Here is an 18,275-nt window from a genome sequence, read left to right as displayed (position 1 = left end):
CCCGCAGTCACACATTATCCCACTGCTCCCTTAGAAATGTGTAACCTTGCTTTGTCCACTTATAAGGGAGCAGGGGTGTAATAGAGTAAACGTCCAGTAGATATAGAATTTCACAATAATATATACAATAAACTTACACCCTTTAATGCCTTTTTATGTGACACTAAAGGGTGTTTACCCTAATAAATGAAAGAAACAGATGTGGGGTCTCCCCTATTTTTCGTAACCAGGCAAGGTGAAGCAGACAGCTGCAGGATGATATTATCAGGCTGCAAAGGTCCCTGTTTATTGGGCCTAAAAATACCAGCCCGCAGTGGCCCTAGAATTGGCGCATCACATTAGATCGTGCTTTGACTGCCCCTTCCCGATTGCCCTGGTGTGGTGGCAATCGGGTTAATGGTAGTTGGGGTTTATGTCAGCCTTTAATTGTCCAAAGTCACAACTGGCATCAAGTCATGATACACCGGTCTGGGGAGTATAGCATATGATGATGGGATTAGATACGCCGGTCTGGGGAGTATCGCGCATGATGATCGGATTAGATACATATTTTGTTGGTGACTGCCAGTAATACTGACAAGTACAGTGTCACTGATGGCCGACAGCACTGATTCTGTTAGTTGGTGCTGCTCGCTGTATCATAAACTGGGGTTAGATATGTGGAGTGTATCACGTGTATGATTAGATATGCTTAGAGTAGCTCACGCTGGGATTAGATACAGGGCTAAGTGTAGCGTATCACATTATGGGATTAGATATTGAGCTCCTCGGAGTGTATTACACAGGATGGGATTACATACACAGTAGCTAATGTATGGGGCAGAGTCACACATTTCTATAGGAGCAGTGATGTAATGTGACCCTGCTCCATCCACTTCTATGGGAGCAGTGGTGTAACAGAATGGATGAATGTCCTGTAGATATAATTTCACAAGCTCCTACATATAATAGATTGACACCCTTTAGCGCCTTTCATGTCGCACTAAAGAGTATATACCCTAATAAATGAAAAAAACAGCGTGGGTTCTCCCCCTCGCCTATTTTTGTTACCAGGCAAGGTAAAGCAGACAGCTGCGGGCTGACATTATCAGGCTGGAAATGTTCCTGGCTATTGGGCCCCTCCCAGCCTAAAAATACCGGCGTGCAGCGACCCAAGAATTGGCGCATCACATTAGATCGCACTTTGCCTGCCTGTTCCTGATGCCCTGGTACGGTGCCAATCGGGGTAATGGTCGTTGGGGTTGATGACAGCTGTGAATTGTCAAAATTCACGTCTGGCATCAAACCCTGTGATTAGTAATGGAGAGGGGTCTACCAGACACCCCCACTTCTAACCCACTAATGGAAAAAAAAATACACAGAAAAATAAATGTTATTTGAATAAATACTCCCCGATACTTTCACTGGTTCTTCTATTTATTTTTGGAGAAAAAAAAAACCAAGCAGGTCTATTGTAGTCCATGGAGTTCCCCCGACGATTCCTGAATCCAATATCGAAAGGCTATGGAGCCTTGTTAAGAGAATGAAGCTCCATAGGCCGTAGCAGCAGCCACTTCGGGGCCCACTGCGCTCCACGAGACCCAGTGGCTGTGATGAGCAGTGACCTCAGTAACTACACCACTCATCAGTCACCGAGCCCTCTGTATAATGGCCCCATATAGTGCCCTGCAGTATAATGTGCCCCATAAAGTACATCCTGTTATATATAGCCCCATCCTTCTCATATATATGGTCCCCATCATCCTCTTCCTAGTATATATGGCCCCATGATCCTTCTAGTATATCAGGCCCCATCATCCTCTTCCTAGTACATATGGCCCCATCCTCCTCTTAGTATATATGGCCCCATCCTCCTCTTCCTAGTATATATGGCCCCATCCTCCTCTTCCTAGTATATATGGCCCCATCCTCCTCTTCCTAGTACATATGGCCCCATCATCCTCTTCCAATATATATGGCCCCATCATCCTCTTTCTAGTATACATGGCCCCATCATCCTTCTAGTATATCAGGCCCCATCATCCTCTTCCTAGTATATCAGGCCCCATCATCCTCTTCCTAGTATATATGGCCCCATCATCCTCTTCCTAGTACATATGGCCCCATCATCCTCCTAGTATACATAGCCCCATCATCCTCTGTTTTATTAGTATTATTATTATTTATTATTATAGTGCCATTTATTCCATGGCGCTTTACATCTGAGGAGGGGTATACATAATAACAACAGGTACAATAATCTTGAACAATACAAGTCGTGACTGGTACAGGAGGAGTGAGGACCCTGCCCGCGAAGGCTCACAGTCTACAAGGGATGGGTGAGAATACAGTAGGTGAGGGTAGAGCTGGTCATACAGCGGTTTGGTGGATCGGTGGTTACTGCAGGTTGTAGGCTTGTCGAAAGAGGTGAATCTTCAGATTCTTTTTGAAGATTTCGATGGTATGCGAGAGTCTGATATGTTGTGGTAGAGAGTTCCAGAGTAGGGGTGATACGCGAGAGAAATCTTGTATACGATTGTGGGAAGAGGAGATAAGAGGGGAGTAGAGAAGGAGATCTTGTGAGGATCGGAGGTTACGTGCAGGTAAGTACCGGGAGACGAGGTCACAGATGTATGGAGGAGACAGGTTGTGGATGGCTTTGTATGTCATGGTTAGGCTTTTGTACTGGAGTCTCTGGGCAATGGGGAGCCAGTGAAGGGATTGACAGAGGGGAGAGGCCGGGGAATAGCGGGGGGACAGGTGGATTAGTCGGGCAGCAGAGTTTAGAATAGATTGGAGGGGTGCGAGTGTTAGAGGGGAGGCCACAGAGGAGGAGGTTGCAGTAGTCAAGGCGAGAGATGATGAGGGCATGGACTAGGGTTTTTGCAGATTCTTGATTTAAGAATGTACGGATCCGTGAAATATTTTTGAGTTGAAGTCGGCAGGAAGTGGAAAGGGCTTGGATATGTGGTTTGAAGGAGAGATCAGCGTCAAGGATTACCCCGAGACAGCGAGCTTGTGGGACTGGGGAGAGTGGGCAGCCGTTTACTGTAATGGTTAGGTTCGTTGGGGGGGTCGCGTGAGATGGGGGAAAGATGATGAATTCTGTTTTGTCCATGTTAAGTTTCAGAAATCTACCGGAGGAGAAGGATGAAATAGCGGACAGACATTGAGGGATTCTGGTTAGTAGGGAGGTGATATCTGGTCCAGAGATGTAGATCTGTGTGTCATCAGCATAGAGGTGATACTGAAAGCCATGAGATTCTATGAGCTGTCCCAGGCCAAAGGTGTAAATGGAGAGGAACAGGGGCCCAAGGACTGAACCTTGCGGGACTCCGACAGAGAGGGGGCGAGGTGAGGAGGTGGTGTGTGAGTGGGAGACGCTGAATGTCTTCCTAGTACATATGACCCCATCATCCTTCTAGTATATATGGCCCCATCCTCCTCCTCCTATGTGTATATATATGGCCCCATCATCCTCCTCCTATGTATGGCCCCATCATCGTCCTCCTAGTATATATATGGCCCCATCATCCTCTTCCTAGTATATATATATGGCCCCATCATCCTCCTAGTATATATGGCCCCATCATCCTCTTCCTAGTATATATGGCCCCATCCTCCTCCTTGTATATATATGGCCCCATCCTCCTCCTTGTATATATATGGCCCCATCCTCCTCTTCCTAGAATATATATGGCCCCATCATCCTCTTCCTAGTATACATGGCCCCATCCTCCTCCTTGTATATATGGCCCCATCATCCTCCTCCCATATGTGTGTATATATCTATATATATAATTGTCTAAGGGTTTTTCCGTCTGTCTGTCTGTCTGTCTGTCTGTCTGTCTGTCTGTCTTTCTGTCTGTCTGTCTGTCTGTCTTTCTGTCTGTCTTTCTGTCTGTCTGTCCTGGAAATCCCGCGTCTCTGATTGGTCGAGGCCGCCAGGCCTCGACCAATCAGAGACGGGCACAGCATGGCGACGATGATGTCATAATGGAAATCCCGCGTCTCTGATTGGTCGAGGCCGCCAGGCCTCGACCAATCAGCGACGGGCACAGTATCGACGTAGATGTCATAATGGTTGCCATGGCGACGATGATGTCCTAAAGGTTGCCTCGACCAATCAGCGACGGGCACAGTATCGACGTAGATGTCATAATGGTTGCCATGGCGACGATGATGTCCTAAAGGTTGCCTCGACCAATCAGCGACGGGCACAGTCTGCCGCGAATTCTGGAATCATCATTGTCCATATACTACGGGGACATGCATATTCTAGAATACCCGATGCGTTAGAATCGGGCCACAGTCTAGTAATATATAAAAGATTACTTTATTGATACAAAAATTTAAAAAGGACAATAATCAGTAATATACAAGGTGCAGAGTTAACCCATGACTAGCATAGATGTAAAAGGGGGAACCCACCCCTCTGAAATCCCCATGCTGCACAGTAACCCAGGGAGGGGAATAAATAGAGGACCCCTTCCATGCAGTGTGATCTTACAATAGTGAGCCGATCATTAGCAAGGTGCCAAATCTGAACATCAAATTATTAACATCACAAGTCAACCTAAATCAGCTTACCAAGTCAAGGGGGAGACAGAGGAGAGGGGATCCTGCCAGAATAACGTCCCCGACGCGCGTTTCGCGGCTGATGCACGCCGCTTTTTCAAGGAGGTGTAGGGTAAGGAGCAATCAGGACCTGTTAATAACCTACCCGACCTCTATCACATGTCCGGATCCGGCCAATAGCAGTAGCGCTAGCGGCGCATGCGCACAGCGACGGCAAGGTCCTCCATGGAGGCAGGGCGTCAGGCCCAGTGCGCACGCGCCGGAAAAGACCTCCCGGAGCGCCCGCACAGAGCGCACAGACGCCCGCCCACATGAGGGAGCCGCCCATCAGCTGGGCGATAAGCACGGCCACTGCAAAGGGTAATTTATAAAGAAAAGAAAAGTGAGTACTATTTGCCGGAAACCAGACCGCAGTATACCCACATGTCATGCAGAAAGATATAGTGCAACTGGAAAAAACCCTAAATAGAAAGGTATAGCTTAATGCAGGGAAAGAAGAAATGAACCCACATGTATATCATAGCAGAAATGGCAATAACATGCAATAAATAAATATCAAAAAGTTCGTAACATCTTATATAACAATACATGCATGTTTAAATGCCATGATGCAATTATATCCTGCAATGGAGCAGCAATTTAGATAAATCCATCAGTAATGCACGGATGATATAAATAGCCAACTTCTGTCCATATAGGTGTTGATATCCAAAAGGACTGCAGAAGCGCTGTAATAATCGATCCGAATGGCCAGGGGAAAGAGAAGGCAGCAATCGGTAGAGGGTCCGCAGGTAAGAACAATTACTGATAACACAAAAACAAAGAGTTAAAAATACAAAAAAGCTAAAAACAAAGAAAAATTTGACTGGCAGGTAAATGATGGGAACCCATGGATGATAATGGTAGCTAGAGATACGAGGCGAAGCTCAAGGACTCATTAAGACCTTTAGGAGTCATACAGTCTAACATAACTATCCATTTTGTTTCGATCTGCGCAAGTCGTTTTTTGTTATCCCCGCCCCTTATGCCCAAATGAAGTGCGTCAATCCCCCGAACAGAAAGTAATTTTGAATTGCAGTTATGGTGCAGCCAAAAGTGTCGAGGGAGCGTTTTCAATTCGGCCTCTGTGGGCACTGTCTTGGCCGCGTCAATGTCCCGCACATGTTCACGTACACGGACCCTAAATTCACGTGTAGTGAGGCCCACGTAAATCCTCGGGCACGGACAGGTAGCATAATAGATAATGTTCGACGACCCACAGGAGATACGATGTCTTATCTGAAAAGTTCTAGAGCCATCACTAGATTTAAATTCAGAACAGCGCAGGACATTGGCGCAGGCAAGACAGTGCCCACACGGAATGCAACCCGGGCGAGGGCCGGTAGTACCAAAGGGATTCTGAAAAACAGGAACATAATGGCTCCTGACCAACATATATATATATAGCCCCATCCTCCTCCTCCTATGTATGGCCCCATCATCCTCTTCCTAGTATACATGGCCCCATCATCCTCTTCCTAGAATATATGGCCCCATCCTCCTCCTCCTATGTATGGCCCCATCATCCTCTTCCTAGTATACATGGCCCCATCATCCTCCTCCTATATATGGCCCCATCATCCTCTTCCTAGTATATATATATGGCCCCATCATCCTCCTAGTATATATGGCCCCATCCTCCTCCTAGTATATATGGCCCCATCCTCCTCCTAGTATATATTGCCCCATCCTCCTCCTAGTATATATTGCCCCATCCTCCTCCTCCTATGTATGGCCCCATCTTCCTCTTCCTAGTATATATATATGGCCCCATCCTCTTTCTAGTATATATGACCCCATCCTCCTCCTCCTATATATGGCCCCATCCTCCCCCTCCTACATATGGCCCCATCATCCTCCTCGTATATGTTTTAATACAGTGTAACAAAAAATAGGTATTCAAATGTCCAGTCAGCAAATTTGAATTTACGCTCCTTAAAGAAGAAGTGCAGTGCGGAGACATCTTCCTGGTGTTAAATAAATCATGTTTCTATGCATGTTCCCATTGTGGGGCGCCATAATTCCCCCTTTTCTGTCTCCATGCAGAGAGTTGGGGCAGCCACGGCCTCGATGTGAATGCTGCATCATGGCGTCTAATTCTCAAGCTGCTCCTAGGAGTCTGATGAACACGTGCCCTGATGTTGCACTCTCATCGTGTCCACGACTAACTCCGCTCTCTGCACGGAGGCAGAGAACGGGGGAACGAGGCCGTCCCGCGATGTGACTGTATTTAGAAAAATGCTCTATTTAATAGGGTAGATGTAACACTGGGAAGTTGTCCCAGTCCTGCTCTTCTACTTTAAGTTACAAAATATTTACTTTATTAAACAGCCCCCACCCCACTAATAAATGTGTGTATTTGCATTCAATCATACATTTGTCAAGAAATAAAACATACTGCCATTCTTAAACACTCCTGACAGGTCGTAAGGTATGTCAAGTTTCTGATCACAGAAGGTCTCACAAGTGAGACCCAGTGACATCAAAAGCTTTTGACATATCCAACAAAATCCATAGAAATGTCCATTTAACAGAAGAGTGTCCTTTTAAAAGTGTACTGTCCATTGTCCTGGTCTAAGTCTAACACTTTTTCCATTTTTCCAAAATATCCTTCACCCTCGGCAAGTTACTTTTCCAAAGTCTCTGTGCAATACACCTCTTCACCTCCTCGTCATCTGGATGATCATCCTTAAGAAGTCCAAATATATAGTCCACTCGCATTCTGCTCTGTCCCCTCCTCCACCGATCATACAGATGTTGTCCATTCAGTGGGAACTCGTCCTGGCATTGTTTTAACGTTGGTGGTTCTGTCTCAACAGTTAGGGGATACAGGGAAATAAATCTTTGAAAATCCTCGTCTTTGGTCTCTATGGTGGGAGGTCCAGGCTTATTTTCTTTTTCTTGATTAATCCTTTCTTCTTTTTCAATTGCAGCTCTGTAAAAGCACACAAATGCAATATTTGTGAAAGAATAATCAAACAAAAATCTTCTACTTTCCAAGTCCTTACAGTGAGGTGGAAGGCTTCTCTTGCAGTCTGTCGAGAACTTGTGTTGTCATCATGGAGGCCTTCGCCATATCTTCCATTGTCTTCTCCCTGCAGACACGTTCTGCTGTGGGATTCGAATGCGCCTGGTATTTTGCAAATTTGTCTTTGTCATTAGTGTCCTTGCAATTGGAAGCAATGAATGTCTCGGCGCTTCTCCTGATCTCTTGGCTTGTCACAGTCTTTAATCCAAATCTGTGCAATAGAATAAATATATATTAAAATAAAACTTTGTAATATTGATATCTAGAATCTATGTGTCACTATTCAGAAATACTTACTTTTTATGAAATCTTGCAATATCACTAGAAACATTGTGGATTTTTTGCCCCGATGAAGAAATGAAGAAATTTTTTATCTCCACTGATTTTTTTTTCAGGAATGTCGGCCGGACTTTTTTAATGTAAATTTGAAACCACTAAAAAATAAACTGAAAATGTTAGATCAATAGATAGACAGACAGGAGACAGAAAGACAGATATTTACCCTTTCTTCTTCTTTATTCAAAATCAATACTGCAATCTGGTTCCCCGCGGTCTTGTGTTCGTGTATGGCGACTCCTACATGACCTTCACGATAAGGACCTCTCTTCTTCCACTCCTCGACCTACCAGTTACAGTGTGAAATTTGCCTTAATAAAGCTTTAATTAGTTGGTTTATAAAAAAAAGCTAGATGTACTACAGGTTCCTTACAGTCATATTTTGCACCACACCAGGTCGTTGTAATTTATTCAAGATTATGTAGCACTCGAGATAGTTGAGAATAACTAGCTTGTCACTATCTAGAAGCCTTTCATACCGCTCCGCCTTGTTTAGGGCCCTTTCAAAATCTTTCTTTGCAACTACCAGGATAGATTGCATCTCGTGTGGTTTTTTCATCCCATCCAATAAGTGGTTTTCTCTGGAAATAAAATAAATTCAAAGTAAAGTAACGAGGCACATTTTCTTACGAGCAACAATGTACATTTTCTTCTTCTTTTACACTTACTTCTTCAGGCTATTCTCCCTGGAGATTCCTTGGCTGAGCCTCTTTTGAAATACTCCTAACCGGCCGAGGTACGTTCCCGCTGCTCCAGATGTCTTTTGGTCTTTATGAGGAAGGGATGTCGCATTCATTAGGTAACGTATGAACCGCTTGACATTCTTCATATAATTAAAGACCGTCTGATGAGTGTTTCCGATTTCCAATAGTTTGCAAAAATAGTCATTGGTCTTCTCGATGTCATATAGAAACTTCAGTGAAGGCTTCTCCTTGTCCATGAAATACAGAAAGCGAGCAACGTTCTCTACCTCCTGCTTGTATCTCACGACTTGCAAGGTTTTAGATAAATATCTTGCAAAGCCAGCAATTGGTTCCAAATCCAGAGAATGTCTCATGTACATCCCAGTCTCGGCCATTTTAAGTCTTAGTGGATTGCTCCAGACAACATTGGGCTCAGTTGTTGCTGCTTCAGTTTCCGTAGGTAATTCTTCTTCTTCTTGATCTTCCTCATGTGACTCAGTCATGTCTTCTTTGGTTTCATTCCTTCCTTTGGCTGTGGCATGTTCACAATCTTCCTTCACAATTGCATCATCTTGTCCTTTGGTTGTCACCTCAGCTGTTAGGAGTCCTTCTATCCTCATGTTGGGAACCTTCTCGCAATGGCCATTCTTCTGGAGAATTCTTGTATGAAATGGCTGATTAATGATTTTAAAACCACGTCTATTAAGAAATGCAATTACTTTTTCCAGGCACCCACTGTTACATACCAGCTCCTCAACCTCATTGTACTCAATGGCCAGGCCCTTTGCTGCCACAGCAACCAGATTTTTTTTTGCTTGTGCAAGGGTCGCCTTGACCTCATCCTCACTGGCATTTTTTTGGCATTTTCTTCTTAGGTGGGTGCCAAGGATGTCATCTATCTTGTGACAGATTGGGCAGGTCATCGGGGTTCGGTTGTGCACTTTGGATTCCATACTTAAACCTAAGAATTAGAACAAAAGAAAATAGATATAAAATTAAAAGGTTAAGATAGCTTTTAAAAAAAGCTATTGGGATAGTTAAAATAAAAAGCTGTATGTAAAGAAATCAAAAAGAGCAAAAAGTAAAAAGCAGGTTGGACAAAGCAGTCCAGTAGACAGAGCAAAGCAGTCCATGGAGATCAGTCCTGTAGAGAGAACAGAGCTTCACTGGATTGGCAATTAGACACAACACAATAACAGTAGGTCCTGCTGGACCCGGCCATCAATTAGTTTCATGACTCATTAGGTAATGATGGTGATTGAATCCCATTCAGTGCAAGCCATAGAGGATAGCGCTAATACCTATATGGAGAACCAGGGGGGAGGGAGAAGCTATGTGTTGAACATGGGGAGGGGGGAGGAGCTATGTGTAGAACCTGAGGAGGGGGGAGGAGCTGTGTGTTGAACCTGGGGAGGGGGGAGGAGCTATGTGTAGAACCTGAGGAGGGGGAGGAGCTGTGTGTATAACCCGGGGAGGGGGAGGAGCTATGTGTAGAACCTGAGGAGGGGGAGGAGCTATGTGTTGAACCTGGGGAGGGGGGAGGAGCGAGGAGCTATGTGTAGAACCACATAGTATATAGCACAGGCCACATAGTATATAGGAGCCATGTAGTATATAGCAGACAAATAGTACGTGGCCTGTGCTATATACTATGAGGCTGCTATATACATATATACATACATATTGTAGAATACCCGATGCGTTAATACAGGCCACGCAGTATAACACTGGCCACGCGGTATATAACACAGCCCACGTACTATATAACACAGCCCACGCAGTATATAACACTGGCCACGTAGTATATAACACTGGCCACGTAGTATATAACACAGCCCAAACAGTATATAACACTGGCCACTTAGTATATAACACAGCTCAAACAGTATATAACACAGCCCACATAGTATATAACACTGGCCACGTAATATATAACACAGCCCACGTACTATATAACAGCCCACGCAGTATATAGCAGCCACGCAGTATATAACACAGGCGACGTAGTATATAACACTGGCCACGTAAGTTACAGCACAGCCCACGCAGTACAAAACACAGCCCACATAGTATCTAACACTGGCTAGGTAGTATATAGCAGCCACGTGGTATATAACACAGCCCACGTAGTATACAGTAGTATGGGCACCATATCCCTGTTTAAAAAGATAATTAAAATAAAAAATAGTTTTATACTCACCTGCCGGGATCCAGCGAAGCTCTGGCGATGCGTGCGCGGCTGCCGCCATCTTCCGTTCCCAGGATGCATTGCAAAATTACCCACATGACTTAGCGGTCTCGCGAGACCGCTAAGTCTTCTGGGCAATTTTGCAATGCATCTCTGGGAACGGAAGATGGCGGCAGCCACGCGCAGCTGGGCGGACTACAGAGGGTGAGAATAGCAGGGGGTTTTTTTATTATTATTTTTAACATTACATCTTTTTACTATTGATGTTGCATAGGCAGCATCAATAGTAAAAAGTTGGGGACACACAGGGTTAATAGCAGCGGTAACGGAGTGCGTTACACCGCGGCATAACGCGGTCCGTTAACGCTGTCATTAACCCTGTGTTAGCAGTGACTGGAGGGGAGTATGGAGCGGGCGCTGACTGCGGGGAGTATGGAGCGGGCGCCGGGCACGGACTGCGGGGAGTAGGGGGGGACTAATCCGACTGTGGCTGTCGCTGATTGGTCGCGACAGCCATGATAGGCAGCTGGCGAGACCAATCAGCGAATGAATAACCGTGACGGAAGTTGCCAACAGAAAGACGGAAGTACCCCTTAGACAATTATATATGTAGATATATATAAGTTACAGGTAGTTCCCTTGGCTAAGGTATGTTAGGTAATTTATCCTGAGACTACAGAGTCTACAAGTTTTGTATCCAGCTAGTTAAGGCTGAGTCACACATAACGATATCGTTGCAACGTCACGCTTTTGGTGACGTAGCAACGATCCCGCTAACGATCTCGTTATGTGTGACAGCGACCAACGATCAGGCCCCTGCTGGGAGATCGTTGGTCGATGGGAATGATCAGGACCATTTTTTGGTCGCTGATCACCCGCTGTCATCGCTGGATCGGTGTGTGTGACGCCGATCCAGCGATGTGTTCACTTGTAACCAGGGTAAATATCGGGTTACTAAGTGCAGGGTTGCGCTTAGTAACCCGATATTTACCCTGGTTACCATTGTAAAAGTAAAAAAAAAAAACAGTACCTACTCATATTCTCATGTCTGTCACGTCCCCCGGCGTCCACAGGGTTAAAACTGCTTTCGGCAGGAGCGTTGCTAATATGCACGCGCTGCTGCCGAGAGCTTCCCCCACCCCCCCAAAACAAAAAACAAAAACTGCAGGGGGTCAATATCTGTGTTCAAACACAAGGAAAAGATATCTTGGTCATACACAAATTTCCTATAGAGATACATTGAAATAGAACCTTGAAGCCGTAGGGCTTCAATTGGATTTGGAATTAGCAGCTCTGGGTCTAGCGGACATAAAAAATAGGATTCACTATATTGGGGTCTGTTGAAGGTAGTATTTAGCACTTTGGGGGATGCACTCCAAAATATTTCTTCTCAAATGTACCCCCAAAATGTGCCAGATTTCAAGAAATAATCACTTGGGGGACATAAAACAAACAGTATTCAGTACTTTAGGGGCTGTGGGAGGCAGTATTTAGCACTTTAGGGGATGCACCCCAAAATGCGTCTTCTCAAATGTACCCCAAAATGTGACTGTGGCCCAGAAATAATCACTTGGGGGACAAAAAACAAAACAAAACAGGAATCAGTGTATTATGGGCTGTGGGAGGCAGTATTTAGCATTTTCGCGGATGCACCCCAAAATATGTCTCCTCAAATGTACCCCCCAAATGTGTCAGATTTCTAGAAAAACGACTTGGGGGGACATAAAAACAGGATTCGGTACGTTAAGGGCTGTGGGAGGCAGTATTTATTACTTGAGGTGGCTGCACCCCAAAAAATGTGTCTTCTCAAATGGACCCCAAGACATGAATGTAGCCCAGAAATAATCACTGTAAATAACCAGTGTACTAAGTAAAAAAAAAAATAAAATAAAATTCAGCCAGCCCCCCCCAAAACTGGAGGGGGTCAATATTTTTGATAAAAAACAAGGAAAATAAATATTGGTCATACACAGAACCTTGAAGCTGTAGGGCTTCCAAAATAAATATTGGTAACACACAGATTTCCCATAGAGATACATTGAAATAGAACCTTGAAGCCGTACGGCTTCAATTGGATGTGGAATTAGCAGCCCTGGGTCTACAAAACTAGAGGCTTGAAGCCCTGGGTCTACAAAACTAGAGGCTTGAAGCCGTAGGGCTTCAAAATTAGAGGCCTTGCAGCCGTAGGCCTTCAAAGACAACCTCATATATTCTATAGAGTCATTACAGACAGAGTGATCTATTTCACGTGTTTATTTCTGTTAATGTTGAGGATTATGGCTTACAGCCAATGAAAACCCAAAATAAATAACAAAAAACACCTGCAAAGGCTTCCTAAGCATTTATAAAGGTTCCTTATACTGTTTCAGTAGCTCCACAATCATGGGGAAGACTGCTGACCTTACAGATGTCCAGAAGGCAGTCGTTGACACACTCCACAAAAGGGTAAGGGTAAGCCACAAAAGGTCATTGCTAAAGAAGCTGGCAGAGTGCTGTATCCAAGAATATTAATGGAAAGTTGAGTGGAAGGAAAAAATGTGGTAGAAAAAGGTTCACAAGCAACCGGGATAACCGCAGCCTTCAAAGGATTGTTAAGAAAAGGCCATTCAAAAATTTGGGGGAGATTCACAAGGAGTGGACTGCTGCTGGAGTCATTGCTTCACCACACACAGACGTCTCCAGGACATGGGCTACAAGTGTCACATTCCTTGTGTCAGCCACTCATGACCAATAGACAAGGCCAGGAGCATCTTACCGGGGCCAAGGAGAAAAAGAACTGGACTGCGGTCAGTGATCCAAGGTGTTATTTTCAGATGAAAGTAAATTTTGGAAATTGAGGTCCCAAGGTCTGGAGGAAGAGTGGAGAGGCCACAATCCAAGCTGATGGAGGTCTAGTGTGAAGTTTCCACATTCAGTGATGGTTTGGGGAGCCATGTCATCTGCTGGTGTAGGTCCACTGTGTGTTATCAAGACCAAAGTCAGCGCAGCCATATACCAGGAAATTTTAGAGCACTTCATGCTTCCCTCTGCCGACAAGCTTTTTGGAGATGGAAATGTCATTCTCCAGCAGGACTTGGCACCTGTCCACACTGCCAAAAGTACCAATACCTGGTGTAAAAACAACAGTATCACTGAGCTTGATTGGCTGCAAACTCATCTGACCTTAACACCATAGAGAATCTATGGGGAATTATCAAGAGAAAGATGAGAGACACCAGACCCAACAATGCAGAGGGGTTGAAGGCTGCTATCAAAGCAACCTGGGCTTCCATAACCCCTCAGCAGTGCCACGCCGCATTGATGCAGTAATTGATGCAAAAGGAGCCCGACCAAGTATTGAGTGCATTTACTAAACATATATTTCAGTAGGCCAACATTTTGGATTTTAAAATCATTTTTCAAGCTGGTGTTATAAAGTATTCTAATTTACTGAGATAATGACTTTTGGGTTTTTGTTTGCTGTAAGCCATAATCATCAACATTAACAGAAATAAAACACATGAAATAGATCACTCTGTTTGTAATGACTCTACAGAATAGATGAGATTCACTTTTTGTATTGAAGAACTGAAATAAATTCACTTTTTAAGGATATTCCAACTTGGTGAGAAACACCTGTATATATATATATATGTTTTGAAAAATATTTCCTTTGATAACAATGTGTAATGACATAGAGAAATTCTATGTAAAGGCTTATGTTAAAGTCGCAAACGGATTTAAATTGGATTGTGCTCACAATCACTTTTTTCGGTCCTGATATTGGAACTTTTTTTTTCACACATATGGGTATGAGCCCCAAGGCTGGGTATTTATCCTCTGGAATCCCCTCACTCTACAGCTGTTCAATCAACCTAGCACTGAACATGGCTGATATTAACCCCTCTCCGCACTTCTTGTGCTGAAGCATTTTCCTGGGTTGCTATCACTGAAGCTAACACACACACGGTTCCTCTCTGTCATATAACCCACACACAGCTCTTCTCTGTTGTATTGCCCCCCACACATACAGCCCCACTCCGTCATATTTCCCACACACAGCTCCACTCTGTCACATTCCCCCCCACACACAGCTCCTCTGTTAAATTTCTCAAACACACGCAGCTCCTCTGTGTCATATTTGAGCCACGCACACCTCCTCTCTGTCATACTCTCCCCCACACACAGCTCCTCTTCATCATATCCCCCCACCAATATGTTCTATGAAATTTAGTGTTGGCAAAATGTTACAAATTGTTCTAAAGTTCAGTGAGCTATTAATTACATCTTATCAAAGGGGTGTACTCATTTAAACTGAGTTTATTAAAATTTATAAAACACAGAACATAATTACAGCATCTGTCCTGCATGTCTTCTCTCATGTTTTACAAGATAAAATTTGTGTATGAAAGATTTACCACATTCTGAACATGCTTCAATGTGTGACTTCTCTCGTGGCTCACAAGACTTCATTTTTTTGTAAAGCATGAGATGAATATGGTGTCTCTCTAGTATGAACATTCTGATGTCTACTAAGACTCCCTTTAACTCTAAAGGACTTTCCACATACTGAACATGAAAATGGCTTTTCTCCTGTGTGAATTCTCTGATGTATAGTAAGATACCCTTTATCTGTGAAGGATTTCCCACATTCTAAACATGAAAATGGCTTTTCTCCTGTGTGAATTCTCTCATGCATAGCAACTTTTGATTTATAGAAAAAACATTTCCCACATTCTGAACATGAAAATGGCTTCTCTCCTGTGTGAATTCTCTGATGTGTAATAAGATGCCCTTTATATGTGAAGGACTTACCACATTCTGAACATGAAAATGGCTTCTCTCCTGTGTGAATTCTCTGATGTGTAATAAGATGCCCTTTATATGTGAAGGACTTACCACATTCTGAACATGAAAATGGCTTCTCTCCTGTGTGAATTCTCTGATGTGTAATAAGACTCCCATTTTCTGTGAAGGACTTCCCGCATACTGAACATGAAAATGGCTTTTCTCCTGTGTGACTTCTCTCATGTCTAACAAATTTTTATTTCTCTGTAAAGCATTTCCCACATTCTGAACAGGAGTATGGCTTCTCACCTGTGTGACTTCTCTCATGTCTAACAAATTGTGATTTCTTTGTAAAGCATTTCCCACATTCTGAACAGGAGTATGGCTTCTCACCTTTGTGTTTGCCTTGTGTTAAAATATCTGAGCTTCTAGTAATTTGCTCCTCATGTGACTCAGTCATGTCTTCTTTGGTTTCATTCCTTCCTTTGGCTGTGGCATGTTCACAATCTTCCTTCACAATTGCATCATCTTGTCCTTTGGTTGTCACCTCAGCTGTTAGGAGTCCTTCTATCCTCATGTTGGGAACCTTCTCGCAATGGCCATTCTTCTGGAGAATTCTTGTATGAAATGGCTGATTAATGATTTTAAAACCACGTCTATTAAGAAATGCAATTACTTTTTCCAGGCACCCACTGTTACATACCAGCTCCTCAACCTCATTGTACTCAATGGCCAGGCCCTTTGCTGCCACAGCAACCAGATTTTTTTTTGCTTGTGCAAGGGTAGCCTTGACCTCATCCTCATTGGCATTTTTTTTGCATTTTCTTCTTAGGTGGGTGCCAAGGTTGTCATCTATCTTGTAACACATCGGGCAGGTCATTGGGGTTCTGTTGTGCACTTTGGATTCCATACTTAAACCTAAGAATTAGAACAAAAGAAAAGAGATATAAAATTAAAAGGTTAAGATAGCTTTTAAAAAAAGCTATTGGGACAGTTAAAATAAAAAGCTGTATGTAAAGAAATCAAAAAGAGCAAAAAGTAAAAAGCAGGTTGGACAAAGCAGTCCAGTAGACATAGCAAAGCAGTCCATGGAGATCAGTCCTGTAGAGAGAACAGAGCTTCACTGGATTGGCAATTAGACACAACACAATAACAGTAGGTCCTGCTGGACCCGGCCATCAATTAGTTTCATGACTCATTAGGTAATGATGTTGATTGAATCCCATTCAGTGCAAGCCATAGAGGATAGCGCTAATGCCTATATGGAGAACCAGGGGGGAGGGAGAAGCTATGTGTTGAACATGGGGAGGGGGGAGGAGCTATGTGTTGAACATGGGGAGGAGCTGTGTGTAGAACCCGGGGAGGGGGAGGAGCTATGTGTAGAACCCGGGGAGGAGCTATGTGTAGAACCTGAGGAGGGGGAGGAGCTATGTGTTTAGCCTGGGGAGGGGGGAGGAGCGAGGAGCTGTGTGTAGAACCACATAGTATATAGCACAGGCCACGTAGTATATAGGAGCCATGTAGTATATAGCAGACAAATAGTACGTGGCCTGTGCTATATACTATGAGGCTGCTATATACATACATACATACTGTAGAATACCCGATGCGTTAATACAGGCCACGCAGTATAACACTGGCCACGCGGTATATAACACAGCCCACGTACTATATAACACAGCCCACGCAGTATATAACACTGGCCACGTAGTATATAACACTGGCCACTTAGTATATAACACAGCCCAAACAGTATATAACACTGGCCACTTAGTATATAACACAGCCCAAACAGTATATAACACAGCCCACGTACTATATAACACAGCCCACGCAGTATATAACACTGGCCACGTAGTATATAACACTGGTCACTTAGTATATAACACAGCCCAAACAGTATATAACACTGGCCACTTAGTATATAACACAGCCCAAACAGTATATAACACAGCCCACATAGTATATAACACTGGCCACGTAATATATAACACAGCCCATGTACTATATAACAGCCCACGCAGTATATAACACAGGCGACGTAGTATATAACACTGGCCACGTAAGTTACAGCACAGCCCACGCAGTACAAAGCACAGCCCACGCAGTACAAAACACAGCCCACATAGTATCTAACACTGGCTAGGTAGTATATAGCAGCCACGTGGTATATAACACAGCCCACGTAGTATACAGCAGTGTGGGCACCATATCCCTGTTTAAAAAGATAATTAAAATAAAAAATAGTTTTATACTCACCTGCCGGGATCCAGCGAAGCTCTGGCGATGCGTGCGCAGCTGCCGCCATCTTCCGTTCCCAGGATGCATTGCAAAATTACCCACATGACTTAGCGATCTCGTGAGACCGCTAAGTCTTCTGGGTAATTTTGCAATGCATCTCTGGGAACGGAAGATGGCGGCAGCCACGCGCAGCTGGGTGGACTACAGAGGGTGAGAATAGCAGGGGGTTTTTTTATTATTATTTTTAACATTACATCTTTTTACTATTGATGTTGCATAGGCAGCATCAATAGTAAAAAGTTGGGGACACACAGGGTTAATAGCAGCGGTAACGGAGTGCGTTACACCGCGGCATAACGCGGTCCGTTAACGCTGTCATTAACCCTGTGTTAGCAGTGACTGGAGGGGAGTATGGAGCGGGCGCTGACTGCGGGGA

The 18,275-nt window shown here is 44.1% G+C and overlaps 1 protein-coding gene and 1 pseudogene across 3 annotated transcripts in view; both read right to left on the bottom strand.

Moving 5' to 3' along the window:
* Nucleotides 1-6,447: 6,447 nt before the first annotated feature.
* LOC143793494 (oocyte zinc finger protein XlCOF8.4-like) overlaps nucleotides 6,448-18,275 on the bottom strand; it is a 159,873-nt gene continuing 148,045 nt past the window's right edge. For 2 of the 3 annotated variants that reach the window (XM_077280509.1, XM_077280508.1), the window contains exons 10-16: nucleotides 15,992-16,516; nucleotides 8,629-9,604; nucleotides 8,334-8,541; nucleotides 8,127-8,246; nucleotides 7,922-8,058; nucleotides 7,605-7,835; nucleotides 6,448-7,531 (exon numbers count right to left, since the gene is read on the bottom strand). In XM_077280509.1, the coding sequence (XP_077136624.1) occupies nucleotides 7,177-7,531; nucleotides 7,605-7,835; nucleotides 7,922-8,058; nucleotides 8,127-8,246; nucleotides 8,334-8,541; nucleotides 8,629-9,604; nucleotides 15,992-16,516 (2,552 nt within the window). In that variant the 3' untranslated portion in view covers nucleotides 6,448-7,176. The remainder of the gene's footprint in view (nucleotides 7,532-7,604; nucleotides 7,836-7,921; nucleotides 8,059-8,126; nucleotides 8,247-8,333; nucleotides 8,542-8,628; nucleotides 9,605-15,991; nucleotides 16,517-18,275) is intronic. The other variant, XM_077280510.1, reaches the window with a different exon arrangement.
* On the bottom strand, nucleotides 15,170-15,986 carry LOC143793600 (uncharacterized; annotated as a pseudogene).

This window comes from Ranitomeya variabilis, chromosome 1 (assembly GCF_051348905.1).
Source record: "Ranitomeya variabilis isolate aRanVar5 chromosome 1, aRanVar5.hap1, whole genome shotgun sequence".
Taxonomy (NCBI): Eukaryota; Metazoa; Chordata; class Amphibia; order Anura; family Dendrobatidae; genus Ranitomeya; species Ranitomeya variabilis.
Note: the sequence above shows the minus strand (reverse complement) of the source record. Positions and strands in the feature narration are given on the sequence as shown.